The sequence below is a fragment of the Amblyomma maculatum genome, chromosome 1 (assembly GCF_055883805.1).
Source record: "Amblyomma maculatum isolate TAMU_Amacu chromosome 1, ASM5588380v1, whole genome shotgun sequence".
In the NCBI taxonomy this organism is placed as follows: domain Eukaryota; kingdom Metazoa; phylum Arthropoda; class Arachnida; order Ixodida; family Ixodidae; genus Amblyomma; species Amblyomma maculatum.
Window position 1 is genome coordinate 335,181,960 of NC_139344.1, and position 23,201 is coordinate 335,205,160.

Consider the following 23,201-nt stretch of genomic DNA (forward strand, 5'->3'; position numbering starts at 1 on the left):
AACGCTGGGTTGGCATATCTTATGAAAGATCTGAATTCCTCACAACCCCGCTAAGTCGAACTTTCTTTCCCCTTTCTCCTTCTCTTATCCTCCGCTATATCCCTGTACATCTAAATCTCTCTCTCTCTCTCTCTTAAAATCGTTACCGGGACTGTTCGCTACTAATAAAAACAGATCATCCTTTGCTCTGGGTATTTACAGATATCCGAACTGGTTCCGTACGAGATCGCAGGTTCTTTGTGGTGGTTACGCATCATTTCGTTCATCCTACCGGTAGTTCATTACCACAGGAGTAGGTGGGGAAAGCATGCCGCTGCCACAGGAGGGAGCTGTGAGAAGTGGTCGAGGAGGAGGGGGAGATGCGAAACTGTTGCAGTGGCGGCAATCGGTGGCGCTCTCTTCTGTCGGCGAGGCAGTGGAATGAGGAGGAGGAGGAGGAGGAGGAGGAGGAGGAGCAGGCGCGGATGGGGGAGAAGCGCGCGCGCTGCGGATTCCCGTCTTCGACGGCAGTCGCGCGCGGGGGAAGATGGCTGGGCGCGTGCTCCTGAGCCTCGCGCTACTGCTCCTGCTCCTCACGGGGCACTCGAGCAGCGGTGCGAAGAAAACGAAAGCGGCGACCACCGACGCCGACGTCATCGAGGACGTGAGCGGCAAGCAACTTGAGAACCTCGTCCAGACCGAGGAATACCTCGCCGTCTTCTTCTGTGAGTGGCTGCAGCTCCGATTGTGCGTGCCTGTGTGTATGTGGGTGCACACCTCGTCGGCTCTGAGAGCGGAGAAGTTTGCCTATTGCAAGCGGGATAATATTCAACCGAAGCTGGATTAAAATCAAGCTGTACGACGCAAACAAATTTTGCTCGCGATGCGGTGCTGCCATCACCGCCGCCAGGGAGTCGAACCTCCGACCTTGGGATGATTGAATTTGTTCTTCTGGTCAACGTTGTCGAACAAGCGGGGGCGTTCCAGAGATCCCCTGTAGGAGCGATTCCACCCATTATGAGGAAGGTTAAAAACTAGCGCTATAACTAAAGTTTGTCCCCACGAGCAACGGTGGTCTACGCACGGTCCTAGCTTTTGACTTCAATGGTACACGTCCCTGCCGACTGATTAGGAAGCCTCTGTCCCAACCCCAGTTCATTCCTGGTTTAAGCAGCCCTGTTTTAATGGCAAAAAAAAAAAAAAAAAAAACATCCGTGCCCCTTTACATCAGTGCTTGTTAGAGCTAGCCTAGAGCTTTACCGTTAACTCCGAGCCGTCTATTATCATGCAAAAATAGATGGGCAGCATTAGACCGAGAAGCCAAGGCTCCTTTTCTGTTTGAAGTTACGTCTTACGCTGGCTCTGTTGCACACGCCAACGTTTCCGAATTCCAACATGGCCCGGCTCAAGTTCGCTACTTGGCACTCGTCGTCATGCGGTCCCTTGAAAATGCAGCTTTTGCAAGGACCAGGTCAAGGGTCACGTACTTACGGTTAGCGAAACAAGGATATTAATCCGAGTTTCTGTGGAAGGACGTAATAGGAAGCTAGCATTTTGAGCTTCGCTATTCTCTTTTATCGAAGTCGCTTGTAAATTAATTACATAGGAATAATTATATCAAATTAATGCGGCGGTTCAATTTATGCAATTTTTCGGCGTGCAGAAACCCGTCCAGGGTTTCAAAAAGCAGTACCATTTTTTCCCCCTGATCACCTGGCTCGTTTCCAAAAACGAGAAATGGCTTCATTAACCCTCTCTAAACTCCTGCCTGATGAAAGATTCTCGTTCGCGCCAGGGCTGCTAATTTGACCTTCAGCGATGGCGTTGAATGCCTTTTGCGCTACCGGTTGGCCCCGATTAGTCTCGAAGCGGTGGCGCTGTTGGCGCTGCTGGAGGCACACAATTCTCCAGTCGGTCGGAAAGTTTGCTCTGTGCAAAGCTTAGTGGACCGAAAGTACGCGGTAGCAAACAGCGTGTCGATCGCGAGCTTCGTGGCTCCGTCGTTTTATACCAGAACTGTGCTCTTACTTCATTGTTTCCGACATTGTAGTTTGCCTCTGCAACTTTACTTGAACTTTAATAGGACCCGGTCTTTTATGAACATCCTACGTAATTATTTTATTGAGCACCGAAATGGCAGGTTTGCTTTATTCAAGTAACCGTGTTCCGCGTCGTCTTAGCGAGAGCTTTGCAAGCGAGAAAAGTAAACCGGCCACTCGCAGACACGTACTCGTGCATTTTCGAAGAGATCTTGACCCGGATTCACTACATTATACAATGCAAGTTGTCTTTAAGGTATAAAGTCGCTGATTTCAAAGCAGCGCTCAGGAAACAGATTTGCTCACACGGGCTTGTCGAGTCAAAAGGAGGACCACCGAGTGTGAAAAAGCAAGGAATTAGCCTCCACGTTCTCGTCCCCGGCTGCCGACAGCCACGGTCCCAAGGGGCAAAGGAAAAGCCCCGGCAGCGCGGCAGATGCGGCGAAACTGTGCCGGCGTCGAGCAGTGAGCGCGCTCGCGGGTCGCTCTAAAAATAAGGCGACACGACGGTCCGAAATTCTCGATGGGGTCTGGTAAACAATTTGCCCCTGGCTTTTCTCTTCGCGGAGCCCCCCGCTAGGCCTTTGCATCGTTCATCCCGCTCTTCTTTATTCGCCTGTCCCGACTCGAATACAAGGTGCTGAGATGATCGGCTGCGGTGGTTTCCCAAGAGCCTATATAGCAGAGGCGACGGCTCGCGTGGAGAAGGCGGCCGCTGGAGCCGAGGCGGCGGTGTCAGAGTCCGTTCTGGCTGCGCTTCAAACTTTCTCCAGCCGCTCTCTAGGTCCGCTCTCGGCGCACCTTATAAAGTTTCGGAGCGGACCCAGCGCAGCAGCCGCTTCCACTGTCGCTGTGGCTTGTCACACGCCCGCCCACACCGGTCGCTAGCTCGCAGAGGGCAGGAAAATGCTTCCTCCCTACTTGCTCGTTTGTTGGACTGCTCGTCAGGCGTCAGTGTCGTCAAAACACGTCATTGATATGCGTTCGAACCATATCCGAGCTTTGTGCGATGTAAGATTATGTCAATAACTCTAATAGGGATAATCACGTTTAAAAGACAGGTGTACAGCGAAAAAAGGAGCTCTGTATTGTCAATGGTAATGAGCGACGGCTTCGTCAATCTCTCGCATTTAGTTGCTAATGATATATTCCGTTGCACGATACCCTCTTTCTCTTTGCTCTGTATTCGCATTCTCAGTTGCATGGCTTCAAAATGTGTCTTTCGGATTTAGGGTTAACTCCTTTATAGCGAAGCAACTTTAATGAACACGGTTTGTATATAAAAAAAAAAAACCCTCACATGTTGCGTACAGAAAAGACAAGAATTGACCTCGCATATTTGCATCTTTGTAGGGACGTCACATTTGACGTCCCTACAAACTTGCCATAAGATTTATATACATCGCACTGTTGGAAGTTTATTCATGTTTGTCTCTATCTTAAAAACAACCTAATATATGAAAGAAAATTATGTGAAGCCAGGTTCAAACTGTGTTGCCACAAAGTTTGCTTCCGTGGTCTAGACCGTAATCGACTGCGCAGTTTATCGTAAGGTCTACTACGACTTTGCCAAAGCGTTATCACTTACTCTAGCTTAGCATAAGTACTGCTAGTTAGCGGGGTGTTTTGTCCACTTCTTTCTAGTCCCGTGTTTCCCGCTATATTTGATAACCGTACCTTTAAGCGTTCCGACTGCAACTTCGAGCCTTGAGCTCCAAAGAGAGATGCTGCAGCGCGGAGCATTGCAGCAATGTGGAGAAGAAACCTTGCCAGTAAAGTTCTGCACGACATTGCGTGCCGCCGTGATGGCTCAGTGGCAAACGTTCTGCTGATCATGTGATCGTCGAATCAAACTCTGACCACAGCGAACGCACTTTAATCAAAATGAAACGCAAAACAAGTTTTTCATGATACGATACGTTTAATTGTTAAGACTAGGTTCTCGAAATTAAGGTTCCGTTTTATTTACGGCGACTCTTCCTCTGTGCCCGCTTTGATTCCCTGCTAAATTCCTTCACTTGTCGAGCAGTTGAGGTGTCCACCAAGAACTTTAACTCAATGGCGATACGGGCGTGTTGGAGATACATTTGCGAAAGACAGTGCCAAAATGTTTCTTCTCTTCGTCTCCGTCTTTCACGCTTGTAATTTAAAATGTTCAAATAGAGGGCATCAAATAGTCCGCCTTTCATTTCCTCAATAAATATTTTAGTTTGCGAAGCGGGCGGCTCTAAGGGTCAACGCTATTATTCCCTCCAGAGTTGCTTTCGGAGACAGGACGAGAGGCTCGGGCGCGCCGGGCGAATAAGGGCTACTAAAATGGGTCAGCAGTATCAAAAGCTGTTCTTCATTTCGAACAATTTACACTTAAAGCGCTGCACAGTGTAAATGAACAGAAATTATAATCTAACTGTAAATATGGAAGGAAATTCTTGTAACGCAAAGGTGCCCCCGTTAGTCGTTATAATGCAATACTTTAGGTCAGTTAGTTACGCAGCTTTGCGAAGTATCGAGACCTGTCCTTGCTGGCAATCTGCAGCTCAAAGGTCGCGCATAAAAATTACCCTGCATGCTTACTTTCTGTGCTTTTTCGCACACAGCTGCCACACGAGTAAAGCGCCGCGGCAACAATGATGTAGCCATGGTTAAAATCAAGTGCGTTAATTTCAGGTTATGAACATTTCACGGTGCCTGTGTCGGCCTAAATTTTCCTCGCTTTCAGCATTTCCCATCTTCCTAGCTACATTCGCTCGCTGCTTGCCCTTTTTCCACCTTGCCACTCCATGAAGAAATGTTCGTTTTTTATCATTCCAGTTGCATGATGAGGGCGGGGAAATTGTTTTGACTTTTGCAGAGCCATGATATATTTAAAAACAGCAGTACAACCCTGTGCTGTCAATTCGCGCTCTAAATCTTTGCAACTTCAGTGGGCATCGAATCATTTAGCAAAACGTTCCATGTAGTGCTGGTTGTGTGCGTCACGTGCGTTAGTGGAAGTTTACAATATGAAATGAACAATTTGAAGCAACAAAGCAACTACTTAATTATAACTAATCTCGCTTCTTCCACTGCTGTTCTTGCCATATTTCCAGCCAAATACCCACAACAAATGGGGCCACTTTGCCCGAAAGGGGCTTTTGACAATATTCGGAGCCTTGGTTGCGAGATCAGGCAGTCGCCTGCGGATGATGTTCGCGGAACACCTTCCGAAGAGAGCGGTCCGTGTTTCTTTTACATCTCATTATCGTGCAAGACTTGTTATCGTTCGCCACATAAGTGTTTCTGCAAGCTCTCCGCTGGTCTCGCAGCTGCTGCTGTTGTCGGCTGCACTTTAGGCACACCTCTAATTAGTGACCGCGCTCTTGTCCTGGCGCCAAACCATATTGGTATCCGCGTTTTAACGCGATATTGTTAATGATCCCGTTAATAAAAATGAAAAATAAATAAAACGGCGTCGGCGTTCTGAGCTGAAAATCGCGGACATGGCACTTGCAGTTAGTAGCTGGCAGCTGGCGTAGCCGGGCATTGGTTCTTCAGTTGTTTGTGTGACTTTCACATGCGGGGAACTAATACAATACTTCAAATTAGAAAGAAAACGATACGCAGAACCACACAAAGACCTCAGGACACAGGAGGCAGTAACCTGGAGGAACATACAGGCTAGGACATTCCCAAACCTAGCAAAGTACCACAAAATCTGGCCCGAAAAATTCAAAAATAACACATGCACTGCATGCGGTGAAATCTCGGACATCATTCACATGATATGGAACTGCAAAGAGCAATTAGAGAAATATAAAGCTCGAGCATTCAGCCAAGCGGAATGGGAGGCAGAGCTGGCCCACACGGGTCCCTCTGAGCAGCGCAGCCTGCTCACCAGGGCCCGGGCAACCCAAGCCAATGATATCCTGGACTGGGAAAACCACCCACGCTATTCCGTTAACCAATTAAAGTTTACTCTCTCTCTTTCTCTCTCTGACTAGACGAGACCACATGGTATCCGAAAGTTGGTAGGAGCCATCAACTCGGCTTGCTCGTTTGAGGTGGGAAGGTGGAATAAGGACCAACCATCCAGGGCTCACTGCTCCTATGGGTACGCAGGCACGTTCATACGGCTTAGTTAAAATAAGAGGGGGGGGGGGGGGTATATGGGGGCTGGCAGCCTACGCTACCGCGTCATGCTCTTAAAGGCCGAGTTTAAGTTGGGCCCATAACTTTTACCCTTTCTTTTACTCTAATTTGTGCTCCATCTGCGTTCGTAGCGTCTAAAAGACTGCACCAATTTAGCGAAACAGATTTATGTCGGGGTATTTAATTTATAGTTCATTACTTTATCTTGAAACTACTAACATATGTCAGTAGTTTCAAGATAAAGTAATGAATCAGAAATTCTATGCTACATATGTAGCATAGAAACTTTCTCAAGTGCAGTCTATCATGCTTTTCCACATTCAGCCTCCAAATGTTTTCTTTAAAATTAATCCCTACTTTTTGGCTTGCTGCCATTTTGTTTCAAAAGGGATTTCAAAAGCATCGACGATGAACACCACGTAAGTTTTTTTTTTTTCTTTTTTCTTTTTTTTTTTAAAGGTCTGTCCACGCAGGTGGCCGCTTTCTGAGGAAACGAAACGCAGCGCGCTTGTGCACTGTGCGATGTCAGTGCAAGGTGAAGAGCCCCACGCGGTTGGAGTTACCGGTGACCTCCGTTACGATGTTCTTCGTATATCAGTTATCGCATTGGGATCTGGTGTACCATACCATATACCGTGCCAGTTGATGCAGCATTGGATGCCTACCAGCTTTTGATAGCTCCGATACCCTCCCCACCACCTCCTTAAAATAAAGAAGAAAACATGCACGAACAAAATATTCTACATTGCGGCTGAATATTTGGGGCTATCTCCGAGAAGTGTTTACTGCTTAGCGGGGCTTGCCTTATTGCATTGCCAAAACACATCGCAGTACAGAAAATGCAGCTCCGTGTTCATAGGCACGTGGTCAGAGAACACCTCTACTGCGCCCTGGGAGAAAAGGAAGAAAGATGTGAAAAGGGGATTAAAGAAAAAAAGAACAGCAGTGGAGGTCTTCAGATAAAAAAAAAGTGAGACATGTAAATTGTTTTGTAGGAAAAAAAAAAGGGTATAGTATCTGTCACCCTTCTCCGTGAACACAACCGCGACACAACCGAAGGAAAAGAATGCCTATTTGCACAACGCTGTTCTTGAACTTTGCTGCCCGAAAGATGGAGGTGAATGCTGTTTCTGCACAACAGAAATCATTCACCTCCACCATGCGCAGCACAATCCGGTCCACGCCCCCCTGGTGTCCTTGTAGCTATGTCGCAATGCCTAGAAAGACGCACCCGAGCTGGACGTGCCGTCAGCAGCACACACGGTGCAACACAGCCGCCCCGGGGGAAGGGATAAAGAGCGCGCCCGCAACGAGCGGAGTGCAGCGGGCTCTGCCGCGGCGCCGGCGTCGTTTGCGTCGTCGCGGAGTCCGCTGGCACGTCGCACCAGTTTAGGAAGCGGGCCAGTGAGTCAGCCCCGGGCACTGCGTAGACAGCGGGGAGGAGGGGTTTGGTTACCGCAGCGGCTGCGGTATTCCGCCGCGCCGGTCACCGAGCCCAGTCGCGGCGACGATGTTCTGGCGCGCGCGTTGGACACGACGTTGCCCCCCCCCCCCCCCCCCCCCCCCCCCCCGTGCTCGCGTCACACCTTGGCGTTCACGGTTCTGAGACCTTGGGATCGGGTGAAGAAAAAACGTTTTCACTGGAGCCGGTAAAAATGGTGGTGCCACCTCGTGGATGCGCTGCTCGTTTGCACCGTGGAGCCGATACGACTAGCAATTCTCACACTCATTTAGCAAAAATTCGCAGCTGTTTCCGGCTTTCAGAACTGCTGCAGAATGGTAAAGTAGTCACATGATTAGCGGAGGTAACCGAAATTCACGCACGTACTGGTGCCCTTTCATTCACCAAAGCAGTGAAAGACATCTTTTATTTCTCTGCGACTGGCAACGATGGACTGCAGTTGTTTTTAGCGTAATCCCTCTCTCGCCCCCCCTTTTTTGTATTTGCTTTTTGTCCGCGCTATGGCTTTGTGCGCTTACGATGAACCGACTCTCCCGATCTGGTCGTCATTTTCCACACGACGGCGAGTCGTTTCAGGGCCGTCTGAATGCGCTGGTATTCTCACTTTTCTTTGTGTTTTCTTTTTATACTCCTTATTTTCATGGCGACTCATGGGGAAGTCCGCAGCATTTGCGAGCGGCCTCGACCTCTCTTTGAACTCGATTCTGAGCCCGGCCAGATGGCTGGCTAAATGCTCACCCTTTCGTTTTATCTTCCTTCGCCTGTTCTCCCACTCTTGTTCTCTAGTTGTGACATTGGATTTCGCCGCTCAGGGGCAGATTTACTGACAAAAAAAAAAAAAAACCATTTTTTTTCAACGCTTTCATTGCCGAAGAAGGAAGACCAGTAAGCTTTTTTTTCCCTAGTGGTTTTTTTCTTGGCACCTTCAGGTGCTATGTGCACATTTTTGCGTATTGTGAACTCACTGGTTCTTTAATGAGTGTGAGCTAGCTACCGCTATTTGCTCTTTTTAAGCAAATTTGAGAAGGCTTCATCTTGCAGTTAACTAGGGGACTTCTTTATGTTTAATAGTGCATGGAGCAAAATATATTTCCGGAAATAAGTTTGGCAGCATGACTCCCACCATTTCGGCGCTGATAACTTCTTCCCACATATACCAATGTCTTTTTGTGGATTTCTTGCGTGATGTGCATCTTCGGAACACAAAATATCTTCAAATTCTTTTAGCCATGTGTTCATAGCCATGAGTTTAGCCATGAGTTTAGCCATGAGTTCATCCTTGGGCACAGCATTCGCGCGCCCTAACCACAGCACCATTACGACGGAGCGTTCTTTGAATGGGTAAGTGACTAAGTAGTGTGAAGTTGTGATGTTGGGGCTTCCTGTGATTGAATTTATTCAAGACGGAAAGCATATACGTTATACAGGTGCGAAATGGAGGTCTGCAATTTCATGTAGCATACTCAGTAGTGTGAATGTTTACGAACAACAGAGGCCTTTGGGAATTCTGGGACAAGACGATGACAAAAAGAAGTGTGAAAAAAAAAAAAGCATTGATACTAAAGCGTAGAAATACATGCGGAATGCAAAATCAGGAACTAAAACTGAAAAAGACATCATTGTCTGCTGACTAGCTTCACGTGATAAGCTTTCCCACAGCTGCACTTCCACTGTAAGAGTGCGCTTCAACATCCGCAGCTAAGGACGAACCGAGTGCTGGTGGAATATTTCATCAAAAATTGAAGGTTGAAAAACCGCTGCCTTAGCCCGGCTGATAGTGGCGCATGCAATATGCGGAAGTTGTGGGTTTGAATCCCATCAACGTTACGTAATTGTTATTTGTGTGAACTTCGAAATTATTATTTTCATTGCGCTGCTCGTTTGTGCTGATCAACAACAGCAACGACAACAACAAATAGCCGGGGTTTAACTTCGAATAAACCGATGAAGATTTGCAAAAGCACTATTTGGCATAGCTTTGCTTGGCGGTTAAGCATTGGAAGACTGCCAACGAGTTTGTGTTATTGTTAAACGTATTTGTTTGGCTGGGCTTCGGGGAAAGGAAAGGAGCAGTATCTGTCTTACTGATCGGTGGAGATCTCCGCCTACACCCGCAGAGTAACGACACACAATTGGGGGGTAAGAGTACACAATTGCGATTAGGTGAGTAATAATCGCTAAATAATATTTTAACGAAACACTGTTCATTGAGAAATTCACCAAAGTAAGTCAGGCTTCATTCAGCGGAGACAAGATAACATAAACAGCAAACCACCAGAAGTATTTCAGGAATCGTGATCGCAAACTCTGAACGCGTGCTTTCTTCTCGATAGCCAGAACTCGCTTGCGCATGTAGGAAGGGCTCTATTCGTTTCCAAAAACGGAAACACAGCGAGGTTGTTCGAGCTGGTGTGGAAATACGAAACGGGGGAAAGCCACAATTAGAGCTCTGCAACCACGAGTAACTTGCTCAGTGAATCTGACAGCTTTAGCTGCGTACAGAGAAAGCTCCATTTCTCATGCTGCGGTGTAACGAGCTGTTTCGTAATTTGGTAACTCTGCTGCGCCCAGGATCGTCGGATCTGTTAATGAACGCTGCCTGCGGAAGCATAATTCATCTGGAAGCCCCGTTGTTCACCAGTGCGTGTTCGCTAAGCCGTTGAGGCATAGCGAACAAAGCAAACGAGTGTAATGCGATATTCTGGCATGATTTGAATCTATCTTTATCTTTCAAAAGCGGATGCGATTGATTCCTTGATGTTTTTTTCTTCATGAAAACTCGGAAATTGTACCTGTTGCTGATAGATTTGTATAGTGTTTACCGATTCCTCCGGCTTGAATCAGACAGAGAGCGCTTATAATGATAGTTTATTTTTGCATTATTTTTACTATGCAGCTGCTTATATGTACTGTGTTCGCGTAATTGTACTGAAAATGTATAGACTGGGATTTTCAGACACATTTTAATTCATGCATATAAAAACTCTGTGTCCTTTCTGCGCAAATAAAATACGTAACCAATTGTCACCAACCGTGCTCAGTAACATTTACAACGTTACTCATCACCGTATATGAAAATGCTAATGACTTAAGTGACCAGGGCGCAAGTTGGTTTCTAGAATGAAGTAGGACACTATTCTTACTTATTCACAGTACCTTTGAATCTAACTCCATTGTAGGATATTGCTAGTGTGTTGAAATGCACTGCAGTGAACTGTATATAGTACATGTTATCTCTTCCTTCTATCATCCTTTCTTTGCTTTCTTGTTAATTAAATGCGATATCAGTATAGAGGCTGCGTTAGCCGATGTTTGTTCGGTCCTTGCAGGTGGTAACTTTGCAGACAGTTAGAACCCTCCTTTGCCGATTTCGCCTATCTTTGTCCGGTCTTTGGCCTCTGGAAGCTGGTAGTTGGTAGGTAATAGTTAAGAGGCTATAAAAATTTAATATATATAAAACATATTATGGCCGCGAGTGTTTTTCGAACCCGCAGCGACCGGTGCAGATCAACTTCGCAGGCCTGCTTTCTCAGGTAGCACCGAAACGTTACAGCAGTGTTAAATTTTTGTTTCTATCGAATGTAATTCTGATGTTCTTAACGTTCCCTTTTCCCTAACACATTAGTAATGTTGCAAATAAAGGTTAGAATAACGTTTTCTTTTTCAGTGAACTTTTATACATTATAAATGTAGCATGTATACAACATGAATACAACATTCATGAAAATGGTAAAGCAATCCTGCACGAGCATGTCGGCCCATCACTGGTGACGACAGAAAACGCAACATGAACTGTTTCCAAACATCAACATTGAGGACGAGATTTCAGCTTCGCAATACAGCACAGCACGCAGCCCATACACTCGCCTCTGAACATATAGCATATAATGAAGCGTATATATTCATCATGTGAAGAGTACGTACCCCTTTAGTGATAGTGGCGAATGGGTAATAAGCAAAGTTTCTAAAAAAAAAATAATTCGGCGGTAGCTGCACTCTATGGCAGGCATCACATCATCTTTAAAGGTTTAGTCGCAAAGAACTGCAAGTCCAAATTTTCGAGCCGTTCGACGCTGTTGAACATGAATTTCAAGTGTTAACTCGTGAAACACCACCGTTGAGCTCGCACTCCAATGCTACGCAACTTTAACGACTTGAAAATGCTCATTTTGTTTTTCGGTTGTTTTGTATATTATTTTATTATTTTTATGCTCTCGTGATTACGTCCTATGCATGGGGTCATAGGGTAGGCACACTGTCTCAAATTGATGCAAACACCTGTTGTAACGGTAATGACGAGCGTGGATTAAGGCATCACCCTAATCCCGCTCTATGTTCGTAGTAGAGATAACGCTCTAAAAAAATCTTTACCAAAATAAAAAAAAAAGGAAAATACTGGGACTCCGCGCTTGAAATATATTTATAATGTTGTTTGTAAATTGATTCAAACATTTTAATAATTTGCAGAAAGTTATGTTAAAGCAACGTTTATTTGTAATATTAAAAATGTTTACATGCAACATAAACATTGTGTGTTAATTTATAACATTATGTTAACATTGAACACTCAAAATTAGAATAATGTTAGAATTAGAAAAATTAGAAAAATTAGAATTTGAATGTTAAGCTAATATTTTTATGGCACACTAACGTCATGCAACTTAGGTAACATATTTATAATGTTATTCTAATGCGCGGTGCTACGTGGGATATATATTAATTAGACCATCATGCCATCTCCGCACCTGAGCACCATGCGTTGTTGTAATTGTTTCCCTCCCAACAGTATGACGCATGACCACGAGAGCATGCACTCCATGACCTGGCGGTGACTACTAGTTTATTTTCTAGGATTAAATACAGAATAACTAGGGTTGAAAAAAAAAAAGAGGAAGAAAAATTTCAGACTCAGTAACTGAGACGGTTAAAAGTGGAAAATATCCCTGTTGAGCTTAACTTCGAGAGCATATGTATAAAGAAAGGAAAAAAGTATAAACGTAATTAAGTTTTAAGAAGAAAATTTAGAATATCATAGCATACACTTCCGTTGCCGTGCCTCAGCATAGATGAACCAAGGGATAGACCAGATGAGGGAGAAATGCACAAACCAAGTTGCTGAATTGGAATTTCCTGCAGTCGCATCCTCTTCGAAGTGAAGCGGCGAAAAAAAAAAAAAAAAAAAAAAAAAAAAAAAAAAAAAAAAAAAAAAAAAAAAACTTATCGAGTTCATTTTTTTAGGCTCAGCACAGTATGACGCGTTTGGGAGATCGTCAGACCATGCCTATAAAGGCAAACATTTATCTTGCGTGCGCGACAACATAGTTACGTGAAATATTCCTCAAGCTAGCGTGACCATCAAATATTGCTGCTCCAAGGAAACAAAAGTGGTTGCAAATCATCCGATTGATGGAATGACAGCGGACATATTCTCGTGTTATTAGTTTACGAAACGTAGCCGCTCTGCTGGCACAGGTCTGAAGATATCAACCATTGGGCCTCAATCCCGGAGGGGCTTCAGCTAAAGCACCTCTGAGTGAAGCACCTCTGCAATATTCATTGAAATCTAGGCCCTGCGTGTTTAAATGTCAGTCTGTCCCGTTGACTTTCTTTCTTTCTTCCTTTCTTTCGTTCTCTCTCTCTCTCTTTCTTTCTTTCTTTCTTCTGTTCTTCTCTTTTTTTTCTGATTTGTATTTATTTGTGTTTTTATTTCGTCCTTTCCTGCTTCCTTTACTTTTCTCTCTCATTGCCGACTTTAACAGAAGTTGAGGAATGTTCGAGAGGGGAGACACTTTAGCATTTCCTTCGTTCTGTTTTCATTATTCTTGTACTTTCGCATTAAGCATAGGTTCCTTGCTGAGAAAAAAAAAATATAATGCGCTTTACCGAGTAATGTCCGCAGCAGTCTCATAGCGACGTAGTAACAAGTCTGCTGCAATGCATCGAAACAAAACACGTAAGACCTAAGTATAGACGTAAGCAGACACGAACGCGCCCGAGGGAAGCATTTATTTACAAAGGTTAGCGTTCGTCTCTACCAGAAGGCGTCATATGATGACAGAGACAGATGACAGGTAAGACGCCCGACTACTGTGCCGGAGTACCCGAGTTCGAACCCGACCTCGGCGGCTGCCGGCGAAACGGAGTGGCGTCCGTGTGCTGTGCGATGTCAGTGCACGTTAAAGAACCCCAGGTGGTCGAAATTTTGGAGTCCTCCACTACGGCGTCTCTCATAGCCTTAGTAGCTTTGGGACGTTAAACCCCACTAGCCAAACCAAACCATTCCTTTGACATTACGGCGCGCTTAATGTACGATGTATAGATCTGGAGCTGGCGTGCGTCAGCCTTCCACATCGGCTTGAATAAAGTCACGAGATAGTGCATACATAAGATGACCATCCGACGAGGTTCATCAGAACGGTAATACCGTGACGTGCAGGTGTCGACTGCCGTAACCCCGATGCTTATCACGTCTCCTCGTGCTAGACAGAGGTCAGCAGAGCGAGGCGCATTTGTGCTGAGTGCGCGCGATCGCCGACCGCCAGAGACGACGGCGCAGTACTGCACGCCTCGTCGCGTGTGACGAGCACGCGCGCACGCCGTCCCACGCAGCGAAGACAAATACGCGCGGCGTCCTTCGCGCTTTGCTTGGCGGCGACCCTAGGAATGACATGTCACTCTCACGCTGTAACAATGGGCGGTTCCGACGCGCCGGCTCGCCTGCTCGCAGTTGGGACGCGTGCCCGATCCGCTTGCAAGGGAGTGACAAGTGCGCTATACCGATACTGCGCTCGTGTGTCTGCGACAAAACGGAGAAGCCGGCGCTTGCCACAACGACGCAGTGACGCCGGAACTCAGACGCACCTCACAACGCAACAAAACAAAACTCAATACAGTATCATCATCATCATCATCATCTGCCTCTCGCATATTTCTTAAGAAGCAGCACCTCACCGCCGTCTGCAAACTAATACCTTTATTACACCATTTCTCCTAAACCTCTGGTACCCGTCCCTTTATTCCCCTGACTGCCCACATTGCGGTGAGCGGGCAACGCTCTACCACATGGTTTGGGCGTGCCAAGTTACCCCTTTTAAGCCCTTTCCGCCACCCCTGCATGGAAGATTGGGAGGCCGCCCTGCAGGACCCCTGCCCGGAGCGCCAGCAATGGCTGGCTCGCCGCGCTGTTACTGCAGCCACGGCCAACGGGACCTTGGACTGAGGGTCCCGCCCCCTCGCTGACTAAATAAATAAAGATGTTTTGTCCTCCTCCTCAATCAGCCGTGTCGTGTGCTAGCTGCATCCACTTGACCCCTGCGACCTTCTTAACCTCATCCGCGCACCTGACTTTCTGTCGCCCCCTGCTACGGTTTCCTTCCCTTGGAATCCACTTTGTTACCCTAAGTGCCCATTCGCTGTCCTCTCTTGGCACTATATGCCTTGCCGGGCCATGTCCAGTTCTTCTTGATTTCCACTAGAATGCCATTAAATCGAGTTATTTCTCTGGTCCACTCTGTACGCTTCCTATCTCTTAACGTTAAACCTACCATTTTGCTCTCCATAGCCGCCGCCATTCGCCACTGCGTTCGCTCCTTATCCTCCAATGCCACCCATGTGCGGCGGCAGTCAGAGCGTCGGATTGCTGGCGGCGGATCTCGATACGTGCACCGCCCGAGCCAAAACGTATAGCCGCCGCCGTTCGCCACTGCGAACCGCCTGTCTATATAAATAGTTAATTATTTTTCAGTTTTTAGAGCGCAGCTCTTTGGCGCCAGTTCCTGCGTTTCGTGTCGCCGTCGGCGTTGTCCCTCGTAACCAGCTCCGCAGTCGAGGCACAGCTCGCTTCTTCACCCCCTCCCCTCCCTCTTCCTCCGTGGCGGAGACCGTGCTTGTTCTCCGATTGCTGCGCGCGCTTCTGCCGCCACCGTTCGCTCCTGCCGCATGCATGTTTGGCATGCCTGTAAGGTGCATCTCTCAACCATGCTCTGCATATTCGGTTTAATAATTAGTTTACAAGAAAGGAAAGGCGCAGCCCAATTGCACTATATATAATTCAGTTCATTTTAATTTCTTTCAAGTGGAAGTGGAAGACGAGACAAAAGGTAGGCAGCCTGACAATGCTGCTGCAGGAGTGTTAAAATGACGATTCTGTACAATTGACTGACGTTGAAAATTATAAAGCCGGTGTTTTGCTCCAGGAAACAAAGAGAAATATGTTTCAGACTCGAACGTAACTGTTGCAATTAAGACGGTAAGCTCAATATGTCTGCATTGTTACCAGTCATGCTCTTGGAAGGGTTAAAAAGCTGAAAGCTGAAATGTTAAAAGCCGTAGATGATCGCAAGAGGCACTGTACCGTGCCAGTGATAGTTTAAATATCTTATGTTAATCAATCTGTAATAACATCGACAGCGACGTGAATTTTCTGTGAAGACTGCTAGAACCTGCGGTTAGCAAGCAATTTCTTGCGGGCGAACACAGAAATTTAAGCTGGCTATACAAGATTGCTCTACAGCGTCTGAGCCAAATTTAATGCTAATTCCAGTCTTTGTTTGTGCCTCCCGCTTTTTCTTAGCCCGGGCTGACTAATTCTACTTTCTGTTTGTGCCTTCCGCTTTTACTTGGCCCAAGCTACGCATCACAGCTCCCCGCACGTGTCCGTATCTCTTTCGTTTCTTGCTTATCGCCCGCCAAACTGGGCAGCGGTCCAATCTATCACGATGACGGACGTTGGGCGCGCCTGCGCTGTAGGTCTGCGATGCATCTCACCGCGGCGAGAAAGACCATTGACGCCCTTTGGCGTCGTCGTGGCCGTATATATGCCAAGACTGGACGCACCCCTGAGTCGCGCGGATGCCGTTCGAATCGCTCGATGCAAACGTTGAGTATGAATTGCGCTTCTGATGACGCACTTGCACATACTCCGAATGAATGCGAGGATAATGCGCACTATATATAAGAAGCGCGAGACACAAATGAGTCATTGCTATCCGATACGTCAGACACATGTCGCAAAGATGGCCGCCACCTCGAACGTGGCGCAGACGCGTCGGCTACAGACAAACACGTTGAAACCTACTAGTCTACTTTCTGTCCGCACGAGGCAGCGGAGGTGGCTCAGCTGCAGAGCCAGTAGCAGGCCCGTGCATTTTCTTTTCCTTCTTCCTACAGCCACAGCAACAACAACAGTCAGAGGGTGGTCCGTGGCCGGAGATCGCAGCCGCGCAGAATGTCTGTCGTCCTCTACACCTGTGGTACCACTGGCGCTACCACCAACATTTTCAGTGGAATGCTTATAAACTGAACGAGTCAATATGGACTTGCTATGAATGCAGCGTTTGTCCTGGATCATGCTTATACCCCCGCATTCACCCCTGTTACGAAAAAAATTAAAAGGGTTCAACGCTGCTGAACCGAATGTGGAGCGTAAGTTTTGGCTGCGGGCGACCGAGCATTGCAACGAACACAATCAGCGTTCCGCGGAACGCATCGAGGTTCATCGGCGTTCAAATAATAATAATAATAATAATAATAATAATAATAATAATAATAATAATAGGTTCACAGAAAAGAAAAGGCGCAGTATCTGTCACACGTGTTCTGTGGACACCTGAACCGTGCCGTAAGGGAAGGGAGGAAGGTGGGAGTTAAAGCGGAGAAAATAAAGGGGTGCCGTAGTGGAGGGCTCAGGGTCCTGGTGGCAGTTCCTGGCCCTACGGGGTTGGGAAGGTGGGCCAACGCCGCTCGCGGCGGGGGCTAGCCAGCCACCGAATTTTTATATGTTGTAGGCCGTCATTGCACCCGCCACCGCTTCAAAGATGGTGGACGACGGCCGTTGATGCGGCGCGCGTCTTTCTCTTCCTCTTCTTTTTTTTTCTTCTCTATTTTCTCTTTTGTCCGATGCGATTTCAGCGCACGTTAAAGATCCCCAGATGGTCGAAATTTATCCGTAGCCCTCCACTATGGCTCCTCTTTCTCTCTTTCCACTTTCACTCCCACCTTCCTCCCTTCCCTTACGGCGCGGTTGCGGTGTCCACAGAAGACAAGTGAGATAGTTACCGCGTCTTGGGGGGGCGCTGCGAGCAGTCGGGAAGGACGGCCGTGTGTTACATCGGCTCCGCCGAATTTATGCTCCTTTCCCGGACAAGGATTTCCAAAGCGCTTCAAAAGCAGCAGGACTTGTTCCCGGGCACTTCAGAACAACGAGGAGACCACCGTTTCTCAGGTGGGACCATTTTCAACGAGGATTTCAAGTTCAAGCGGATCGAGCGAGTAGCTAAGCCTAACAGATAGGCCTCGAGTCAGCTGCCCGCCGCGGCTCCGCGGGCAAACTCTGCCGCAAATCATGACAACCTTGACGGGGTACGACCCGGATGGAATGCGTATCGTCACCATTCCGCAGGCGAAAACGCCAGTTTTCGACAAAGTAACAGAAGCCAACATCCAACGCAAGATAGAAGAGTGGGAACGCGCATCAGCCCGTAACAACCGCTCGGCACGGCAGAAAGGACGAACGCCAGATGGCCACTTCACCGCCGCAGCTGATACGCCGCTGCAGGAGACGCCACGCACGCAAGTCAAGCGTTGGAAGCCTCCTCCGCAGCCGCGTCTCGACAAGCAAGATGCAGTCATCATAATCAAACCTAGAGGAACGCTGGATCTCAGCAAATTCAGGGGAAGCAACACTCTCGGAAGCTCCTTGCACATGGCAGCAGGCATTAATAACACATCAGCAGCGCTCAGCGTTTGGCCCATTTGGGAACAAAACATCATCGTCGTCGGCGTACGAGATGCCGAAATAATCAGAAAGATCCTCGCAATTCAAGAACTTAAACTAGGGGACACAGCACACGCAGTGTACTCCTACCTCCGGCCTTCTGACGACACATGTAAAGGAGTAATACAGGTGGACCCTAGGGTTTCCAACGAAGACATCACGGAAGCGCTTCGCTCCCCGGACGCACCAGTGGTGAGCGTGAGAAAACTAGGTTCCTCCAACAAAGCGGCCGTCACTTTCGAAGGAAGAAAGGTCCCTTTTCACGTCTTTTACTACGGAGAGGCGCTTCCCGTGCGCCTGTACAAGAAAACAACACCAGCCTGTTTGCTGTGCGGGAAACTTGGACACCGGGCGGATGTCTGCCCTTGCCCTGCGCAGTCACGATGTCCGCAGTGTGGCCAGGACGACATTCAAGAAGCCCATGACTGCCAACCCAAGTGCACAGTGTGCGAAGGCCCACATCCCATGGGGTCGAATCAATGCAAGTTCAAGTACCGAACATCACAACCAGCCAAATCCAAGACAGGTCAAGACAGTCACCAGTCCAGGGCCAAGTTTCGGGACCGGTCCAGCCGCAGAGGCACATCTAACAGCGGGGACCGACTGACCCAACGGGCCCAGTCCAACAGCAGCAACTCAGGACCACGCGGCTCCCGGTCATCAAGCAAAGGACGTGGCACTAGCGACAAGGCGTCGCACCCCACCGGCAGTCGTCCAGCTGAGAAAACAACAGGACCCCATTACAAGGACCAGCGCAACGACGGCAAGGTGAGCTGGGCAGATGTAGCTGCCTCCTCCCCCGAAGCGTTGGCTTACAAACAACTTAAAGCAGAGATCGAGAAACTAAAGTCAGAAAATAGGAAATTAAAAGAGCAATTAGGCGTCGCAGCCAACCCGAAGAACACATTACCTCCATTGACACAACAGGCATGTCCGATGGAGGAGGACAAGGAAGAGGTACACCCTCCGTACCCACAGGAGCTAAATACTAGCACTATCGACAGGCAAACTGCACTAGAGACGCCACAGCAGGCGCCAATGCCGCAGGTACCACAACCGCAGGCAGCAGCACCGCAGGCACCCATGCCGCAATTTATTGAGAACACCGAAACACAGGACCGCATTACCCGCTTGGAAAACACAGTCCAAGATCTCATGGCCAATAAATTACAAATTATGATCGAGACGACAATCAAAAGCATGTTAGAATCAGTCATCAAGCCCATGATGGAAAAACTTGAACCAGTTCTAACCAGGATGCAAGCGCAGGAGATTAGAATTGACCGAAAAATTCAGGAATATTCGGATGTTTCTCACAACAAGGGCACAAAACTACAGGGCAAAATGGGAAATCGTCGCCTAGTCATCCCTGAACTTGATAAAGAACCTGAAGATCCACCACAGGATCCGACACACATTTCTAATCCTCAACATGGCGCCACAACCAAGACCTAAACTCACCATCCTACAATGGAACTGCAGGGGACTAAAGCGCAAGAGGGAAACATTACAACAATACATAGACTCTTATTCTCATGCGCCGCAAATAATAGCCCTGCAAGAAGTAAATATGGAGGCTAAGATCAGAGGATACTCAACACATCAAACAAACCCCTCGACATGTATTTTGGTCCACAAATCATGCACAGCAACCACTGTAGACCTTGACCTACACAGCGACATTGAATATACCTTCATAAAGTTGCTACCACAACACCGTAACAGCAAGGGCACCTATATACTCAATATATATAGTCGCCCCAAACAGCGCCGCGCAGCCTTTGACGCTATCTTTATCAAAGCACTAAGAGAAGCTCACACAGCTCCCCTAGCTATAGTCGGCGACTTTAACGCTTCTAGCCCATTATGGGGATATCCAAAGGAAGACACTAAAGGCAGGAAACTAGCTTCCGCCATCGCTGACATGGCACTCACCTTACTTACTGACCCGCAGCATCCGACTCGAGTCGGTACCAGCATAACTCGGGATACCTCCCCCGACCTGACGCTCGTCCGCAACGCCCGCAACTATGAGTGGCTCAATACGGGAGAGACCTTAGGCAGCGATCACTACATGCTGCAGACCATCTTTGAAAGCAACAAGCACAGCAAACCTCGTGGGCAAGCCAGAATGACAGACTGGGAGAAATTCAGGAAGGATACTAAACTAGTTACATCGGAACAAATAACTAGTTACGAAGAGTGGGCGGCATCTATTCTCGACCTTAAAGAAAACCTCACAAAAACCCTTGCCACCACGGAGGACCACCCAGCTGTTGACAACCATCTTCTACACCTTTGGGAAGCTAGGCGTAGTCTCATAAAACGGTGGAAGAAACAAAGGCACAATCGAAAACTCAGAATTCGAATAGCGAAGCTAACTACTCAAGCAGACCAATACGCATGGGACCTCGCTCGCACCAATTGGCTAAAAAGGTGCGAATCCCTCAAAGGTCGCCTAGACAGCAAGACTACGTGGAACCTTCTCCGATGCCTAATTGATCCACCGAAATCGAAGAGTGAACAACGTAGAAATTTGCATCGAGCCTTACACAACTTTCAAGGCACGGATGATGAACTCATGGATGAACTCACGCGTCGCTATATCTGCACTTCGAGAGACGCAGAACCCTCAAATCCAGAATACCGGGGGGAACCGAACGAAGACCTAGATAAAGACTTCACTTTAGAAGAAATCATAGCAGCACTAGCAGATATGCGCCGAGGTACAGCCCCGGGACAAGACAAAATTACGGTCGGACTTCTAACCAACCTCGGCACGGAGGCACTGCAGCAACTTACGGATTACGTTAACGAATGCTGGCGCATCGGCACCATTCCACAGGCATGGAAAACAGCCAATGTACACTTTATCCCCAAACCCGGCAAGAAAATCAGCATTGAAAACCTACGCCCCATATCCCTCACGTCGTGCGCAGGCAAACTCATGGAAAAGGCAGTCCACGCACGTCTCTCCAACTATCTAGAGAACAACGAGCTACTGCCACACACGATGTTTGGATTCAGAGCACATCTGTCCACCCATGATGTGCTTCTGCAACTCAAACGCGAAGTCATTGATCCAGCACGCAGAAACAGTGACCGAGCACTTCTATCCCTCGACCTCAAAGGAGCGTTTGACAATGTCAAACATTCCACAATCCTCCAAAATCTCCAGACCACCAACTGTGGCCAGCGAGTCTACTCATACATCTATGATTTCCTTAAAGACAGAACAGTCAACATCAGCATCGGCACTAAACAAACAACGCAAGTGAAGATGGGCACGAGAGGCACTCCGCAAGGGGCAGTATTATCCCCACTTCTGTTCAATATTGCACTCCGCAATCTTCCACCTCTTCTAAATCAGATACAGGGCATACGACACGCCCTGTACGCTGACGATATAACCATCTGGACAACTAGGGGTAGTATGGGAATGATGGAAGAACAACTACAAACAGCGGCAACAACAGTTCAGAATTATGCACGAGCGTGTGGACTAACCTGCTCTCCCGAAAAATGTGAACTCCTAGTCTTCCGCCAGCACAAAAATCAGGCCACGATCGACATCCACGTTGACAACTCACCCATAAAGGAAGTTCAGACCGTTAAGATACTGGGTCTATGCATCAATAACAAGGGCAACAACCACCTCGCCATCCAGAAACTCCGCCTCGTGAGCGAGCAAGTCGGCAGGATGATCGCCAGAATAACGACGCGGAAATCAGGGATGCGCGAAGAAGATACTCTCCGACTGGTGCAGGCCTTCGTCGTGAGCCGCATCGTCTATGCGGCACCCTACCTTCGTCTCAAGAAGTTTGACATCAAGAACCTCGACGTCATAATCAGAACAGCCTACAAGAAGGCCCTGGGCCTCCCTCTTACGACATCGACGGACCGGCTTTTACGACTGGGCGTCCACAACACGGTAGACGAGCTGATTGAGGCACACCTCACGGCGCAGGTGGTACGACTCTCCACGACTCTGACTGGCCGACAAGTCTTGAACGATCTGAACATCAATTGCCCCGAACAGCTAGACCCTAAAAGCGACATCCCAGCCTCATGGAGAGGACAATTCAAGGGAACTCCATTACCGAGGAATATGCACCCCGACTTTCACCAGCCAAGAAGACAAGCACGAGCGGAAGCTATAAAAAGGCACTACGGCGGGCGCGAGGGCGTGTTCTATGTCGATGCTGCGGGTCCTGAACAGGGAATGGCGGCCGTTGCGGTAGTACACCAAGATAAAACAGTGGATGGACTAATATTACACAGCCATGACACACTGGCTGCGGAGGAAGTGGCAATTGCCCTAGCTGCGACACACACTACCTCAGAATACATTCTTACAGATTCACAGACAGCATATCGCAATTACCTCAGGGGCAGGATTGCACCGCTAGCAGCTAAAATCCTGCAAGATAGTTACACCCGTGGCTACCAACCCATGGATAAACACTTAGTATGGGTACCAGGTCACCAGGGGATCCCAGGGAACGAGAGCGCACACGCCTCAGCCCGAGCATTTCTCCCCCGGGCACCCAATACGGATCTCGTGGAACCTCCTATCCCATTGCTAACTTACACCGAAATACTTCAGCACTTAAGATTATCTCGCCGGGTCTACCCTCCACCGGCAAAGACACTAGACAAAGGGGAGGAGATACACCTCCGCAAGCTACAGACCAACACTTTTAACAATCCACGCAGACTACACGCAATAGATCCAGAGTCATTTGACTCACAATGCAAATTCTGCGGGGAGAAGGCGGACCTATACCATATGGTGTGGGCATGCCAGCGAAATCAGACT

General features: G+C 47.9%; 1 protein-coding gene across 3 annotated transcripts in view; it reads left to right on the forward strand.

Annotated features, from left to right (window-relative positions):
• The first annotated feature begins 492 nt into the window (after positions 1-492).
• Positions 493-23,201, forward strand: part of hlk (hulk) — a 109,286-nt gene continuing 86,577 nt past the window's right edge. For all 3 annotated transcript variants that reach the window (XM_084587749.1, XM_084587767.1, XM_084587757.1), the window contains exon 1: positions 493-704. In XM_084587749.1, coding sequence (XP_084443875.1) covers positions 527-704 — 178 coding nt within the window. In that variant the 5' untranslated portion in view covers positions 493-526. The remainder of the gene's footprint in view (positions 705-23,201) is intronic.